The following is a 5,241-nucleotide window of genomic DNA, read 5'->3' as shown; positions in this document are numbered from 1 at the left end:
TGGTTCTTCTTCTCCACAATCCCACAGGCCTTGACATCTGGGCTGAGACGCCTGATGGAGGGGACTGGCCTGCCTGCTGTTTGTGTGTGCAGAGTGGAAGAGGAATGACGTACAAGGGAACTAAGAATACCCTGGTACCGATTTCTCCTCCAGTGGCCTAAAGTGCACTCCTGTTAGCGGTGGGATACCAGAGTCAGGAGAGCTGACAACACACACAGTGAGTTGCTTTTTCACCTGTGATTTTCCTTGTCTTTCTGGCAGATCCGGCATGAACTGCTCAAACCCAGGGGGTGAATTCCCCACCGGGCCCCAAATCCTGGTTACTCCTGCTAGGTACAAGTTAGCTGGGAGTCCGAGGCTGGGGGCGTTCATTCAGTTCCCAGGAAGGCACCACTTCATTGTTTGCAACTTCATTTTTATTCATTGCCGGCTAAAAGGCAGTGAGCGAAATGCAGGGGAGGTTAGAAGGAGGCACTCAGAGCTGTCATTTCAGCTGAAATCAGTTCAGTGCATAATTTCCTAATTTCCCTTCCCATGAACAAACTCCCGCTCCCCTTGGCGGCGCTGGGAACAGGTGTCTTTGGAACAGGCAGTGGCTACCCCAGGGGAAATAACATGGAAAAGGCCCAACGAGGACAGGGCAGGCTGCAGTTTTAACAGGAGTTAACAGGTCAGGATGTCTCATAAACGGTCACTTGACTGGTTGACATGGGGGAGGGCTACAAGCTGCTGTGTCTGCCCCAGGGTTTGGCCAGTGTCCGTTACCCCGGGGGAAATAAACCAGCTGATTCCCTATCGAAGACGCAGCCTAAGGGCCTGGGTTGGGATTGCCAAGGGAGCTGAGGGAGTTGGAATTGAACATGGCTCCTAACTCCCCCAGGCTCCCTACTCTGATACTCATGGGTTGGGCACTTCCTGAGAGGAGCGATGTCTGGGGTGGGGGAGATCAGCCTGCGGGGAGTCAACCCCTCTGCAAAGCAGCAGCTACATCTGGGCCAATGCAAAGGACAGAAGTGACGCAGCTCCAGCCCCTGCAGCAATTCCCAGCACGGCTCAGGGCTGCAGCTTCTTCATTGTCTTCCGTATCCAGGGGATGAAGGTGGAGAGTCTCACATAGACACTTGGGGGGGTCCCATTGACAGACCCCCAAGAGACGATGCCCTGTGCTGTCTTCCCACACACCAGGGGGCCCCCAGAGTCACCCTGTGAAACAAAACAAGCCACAGATGGTGAAAAGCTCAGTGAGTCATTTCCCACCGTTCTTCAAACACTGATGGACACTTCAGTGACACCCCCCTGCTATCCAGATGGTCTCTGTTTAGGCCCCCCACAGCCCAGCCTGTCTCAACAAATCCCCAACTCCTCCCAGTTGGTCTCTGCCGTTCACCCCCTGCCCCCGCGAGAAGATCAGATATTTTCCCATTGGTTTGAACAGCACTTAGCGCAGCAGGGCCTGATCTCTGATCTTTGCTTGTGGGCCCAACTGCAACCCCAGGAGCCTTATTAATAATAACGATTTATCAAGGGCGCTTGGGAGTTTCACCTTGAAAGAGGCTTTGTGCTCCTTTGGGTCCCCCCCACACATCATCGTGTGGGTGTTATATTTACGATATATCCCACCAGGATACTTCAGACAGGCCTCATCGTCCAGCACCTTCAAATCCACCTCCCGGAGCGTATCAGGGAGCACCTTCCTGAGTGCGCTTGTGCAGCCCCAGCCGGCAACGCTGCACACGGTCCCTGGTTGCACTCGTTGATAAGCCGGGGGGAGAGGGATGAGCCCCACCTGTTCATTGAGCTTTGCCTTGTGCTCCAGCTGCAACCAAGAGAGGACACAAGCACTAGAGTCAGTATGAAGGTCAGCGCGGATGAGGGGTAGAGAGAGAATGCAAGGAGAGGGAAACTATAGCCAATATATGTCCATGGAGACACTGAGGGGTGGGGTGATGGGATGGGGGCGGTACCTGCAGCAGTGTGAGGTCACTGGGGGTGGGGTGATGGGATGGGGGCGGTACCTGCAGCAGTGTGAGGTCACTGGGGGTGGGGTGATGGGACGGGGGCGGTGCCTGCAGCAGTGTGAGGTCACTGGGGGTGGGGTGATGGGATGGGGGTGGTACCTGCAGCAGTGTGAGGTCACTGGGGGTGGGGTGATGGGGTGGGGGTGGTACCTGCAGCAGCATGATGTCATTGTTATGGGTCTCTCTGTTGTATATCTGGTGTGGGATTGGGCGGCGGACGGAGATTTTCTGTTGACTCTGTTCCTCTTGTTTAATGTTATGGGCTCCCAGGTACACAGTGATTTTGCTGTAAAAGCCAAGAGCAATACATGGGCATTGGGGCAGGAGTGTACTGAAGTGGGGGATGGGCACACGTTGGTCTGACATAAGTACTGATCTTGTGTGGACAGGGCAGCCTGGGTTGCTCAGGCAGTGATCTCAGACTCCTTCTTCCCCGTGTCCCCTGGGTCTCAGCTCCCCTCCAGCCAGGTGACCCCTCCCAGCTAGATCCAGACAGGAGTCTATGTCCAGTTGCCCCCACCCCAGAGCCCTCCAGAGCTGTTCTGGGGCTGTGAGCCCCTCCCTGTCCCATCTGGGCAATGGGCCAGACCCCAGCTGGGTTACCCAGTGTTGGATCTGGACCATGGTTTTCAGAGGCCCCTAGAGACACGTCAACGCCCCCTGAGCAGATCAGACCCCCTGGGCTCTGCTCTCCTGGCCTGTCCTGCTAACTGCTCCTTCCCAGCAACCCACGATGACGCCGGAGCTCCCAGCACCCCCATCACCTGCTAACCCCGACCTGCCCCGACATCCCCAGCACAGAGACGCTTACTCTCCATTGCAGTGAGCGGCCGTCAGCACAAAGTTCTCTGCCACCAGGAACCCTCCACAGCGAAAACTCTTGTCTTTACGTCGTATATTCAGATAGGCCATGTAGGGTCTGGAGTGCGGCCGGGCTTCCTGTCCGCCGATGATCTCTCCTGGGGGGAGACCAGGTTCATATAAAGAGTCTCATCGTCTCCCTGGCCTGGGCCGGGATCAATCTCCCCATCCCAAAGGGGAGTCTCCACAACCTCAATCCATCCCCTCTGATGCTCTCCTTGGGGGATCCCTGTTCCTGGATCCCTGCCCCCTCCTCAGCTCTCCCCCAGACTGGACACCGCACGGGTCTGCAGGTTAAATCTAAAGCTCTGACCTTGCTAGGTGGAGAATCAGTGCCAAAGGCATCGGGAGTGCGTCACTAATCGTACTGCCTTATGGTAATGGCTTTGGGGGTCAGCATCAGCCACTGACACATCCCCTGCTGATGTTTCACCTTCTCCACCAACCCCCAGTGACAAGCCAGGGCTGCTCCCAAGCTGCCCCTCCAAACTGTTTTTGTACAGAAAATCGGATTTTCTAGACAATGAAAAGTTCCCAGAAGGCATCTCCTCTCCTCAAACATTTTGGCTTCTTTTTTTTTTGAAAACTGATTATTTCTCCCCAGTTTTTGACAATTTTCAGCTGAAAATTTGTAAGTTTTGAGTCACCAAAACAATTTTAACTATGGTCACACTACAGACTAAGATGGAGTGGTGAGGTATGCAAGGGAAACATGCTGCCCCCCATCTGTTTAGCCCTGCTACCTTCGCTCTCCTTCAGCCATTACTGCTTTCGTTTCTGCAAATGTTACCCAGATTGCCAGGCTCTGTGTTAACGTTATGCACACCTGGCCAGCAAATTTGAACTAAACACTGATCCCCTAAAAAAGCATTGGGAGGAGAAACTAGGCCAATTATTTTCTGCTAACCAAATGGAAACAAACTTTAGCCAGTGCTTCGAACTGCTCCTTGGAGCTACATTTAAGATTAGTTCCACAGGAATCATATGGAGGAGGTATTGGACCCCTTTTCAACAGCTGAAGTTGAAGGACAATGTAGGTAGAAGAACAAAAGGGGATATACCGGGCAGGGATAGATGGAGGTGGAAGTAAGAAGGTCTCTAGCCATCAGAGGGACGTAGGAATTAGGAATTACCTGTCTGCGTGGTTTGTTTTTAACCCTGTGCCAATGCACATCTTGAGGCACTTGTATGGGTTGAAGGCTGGTTCGCTGAGGTTAACTGGCCCCTGGGAAGCTTCCGACGCTTTCGCCAGGTTTAAATCAATATCAGGGCAGCCACAGGCAGAGCTGAACCAGTTGAACCACAGATGTGGTTTAAAATCAGGTTAATTAAAGCAACACAAGTCTGTGTGCAGCTCACACCTGAATGTTTTAACAGATGACTCATGGCTGTTAGTTTGAGGTCCACATGAATGAGGCTGTTTTGACAGTCTGTCGCTGTTATCTGCATATGGTGCCACCAACCAACCCAGATGAGGGCCCCATTGTGCCAGGTGCTGCACAGACGCTCCGAGAAAGTCAATCCCTTCCGTAAAGAGCTTGAATTTAAAATGACACCACACACAAAGGAGCTGGAATGCAGGAATCCTGACTGCCTCCCCCAAGCTCCGCTCTAATCACTAGACCCTACTCCCAAGCAGCGGATATAACCCAGGAGTCTTGGCTCCTAGCCCCTAGTTAAAATACCCCTGTGTCTCTCTCCTGCTCTCAAGCTCTCTGTGTATTTCTCAGTACCAGCTCCACCACCCAGACTCCTTCACCCCCACCCCTCCAAACTGTTCCCTAGCTGGGTCCTGAGAGCCAGCAATCACCCTGGCAGAAGCATCTGACTCTGGGGAGGATCCAGGATTTGCAAACAGCCCAGAGAGCTCCCGGCTCCACTCACCAGGATCCCTGACCCCCCACATACACACTCACCAGCCCCAGCCCCGGGGGGCAGGAGAAAGGCCATAGGCAGCAGGATCAGGATAAGCATTGTCGCCGTCTGGGAAAAGTGACAGTGCTTGTGCCTCAGCCCTGGGGGATTTATAGAGACAACAGCAAACCGCAGATCATAGATGCCCTCCCCTCGTGGGGAGCTGGGACCACGCAGGCGCCCTCAGAAACCTCAGCGTCATGCCGCTCACATGAGGGAGGGAGCTGGTGGCTGGAAAACAACCTCTCTCTGGAGGAAGGAGCTCAGGGGAAAGTCTCTCTGGGACGAGGCATCTCTCACCCCATCCCAGAACATCTATGAGCAGGGCGCCCTGGGACCTGCCTGGAGCCCAGCACACCTGGTGCCGGGCTCATCTGGAACTCGCCCCTCTCCTCTGCTCCAGCAGCTCATCTGGTGGGGAGTGCGGCTGATGCTGAGTCACTGGCTG

At 54.2% G+C, this 5,241-nt stretch overlaps 1 protein-coding gene across 2 annotated transcripts; it reads right to left on the bottom strand.

The window, feature by feature from the left end:
* Nucleotides 1–408: 408 nt before the first annotated feature.
* On the bottom strand, nucleotides 409–4,999 carry LOC120380617 (cathepsin G-like). 2 transcript variants are annotated; one of them, XM_039498488.1, is made up of 5 exons: nucleotides 4,796–4,999; nucleotides 2,830–2,977; nucleotides 2,169–2,304; nucleotides 1,544–1,816; nucleotides 409–1,203 (listed from the first exon to the last, which is right to left on the bottom strand). In XM_039498488.1, exons 1-5 carry the CDS (start codon nucleotides 4,851–4,853, stop codon nucleotides 1,054–1,056), a joined length of 765 nt encoding a protein of 254 aa, XP_039354422.1. In that variant the 5' UTR covers nucleotides 4,854–4,999; the 3' UTR covers nucleotides 409–1,053. The 2 variants fall into 2 exon arrangements, with proteins under 2 accessions (XP_039354422.1, XP_039354423.1); XM_039498489.1 differs by lacking the exon at nucleotides 4,796–4,999 and adding an exon at nucleotides 4,013–4,198.
* Between the last annotated feature and the right edge of the window lie 242 nt (nucleotides 5,000–5,241).

Source organism: Mauremys reevesii, linkage group 13 (assembly GCF_016161935.1).
Source record: "Mauremys reevesii isolate NIE-2019 linkage group 13, ASM1616193v1, whole genome shotgun sequence".
Classification (NCBI taxonomy): Eukaryota; Metazoa; Chordata; order Testudines; family Geoemydidae; genus Mauremys; species Mauremys reevesii.
Note: the sequence above shows the minus strand (reverse complement) of the source record. Positions and strands in the feature narration are given on the sequence as shown.

What these genes read in the sequence shown, in the direction of transcription:
- LOC120380617 (XM_039498488.1), bottom strand. Translation starts at nt 4,853, where the DNA reads ATGCTTATCCTGATCCTGCTGCCTATGGCCTTTCTCCTGCCCCCCGGG. An exon ending in GCCGCTCACTGCAATGGAGA is followed by an intron (nt 2,305 to 2,829) that starts GTAAGCGTCTCT and finishes TGGCTTTTACAG; the next exon opens with CAAAATCACTGTGTACCTGG. An exon ending in ATGACATCATGCTGCTGCAG is followed by an intron (nt 1,817 to 2,168) that starts GTACCACCCCCA and finishes TCTTGGTTGCAG; the next exon opens with CTGGAGCACAAGGCAAAGCT.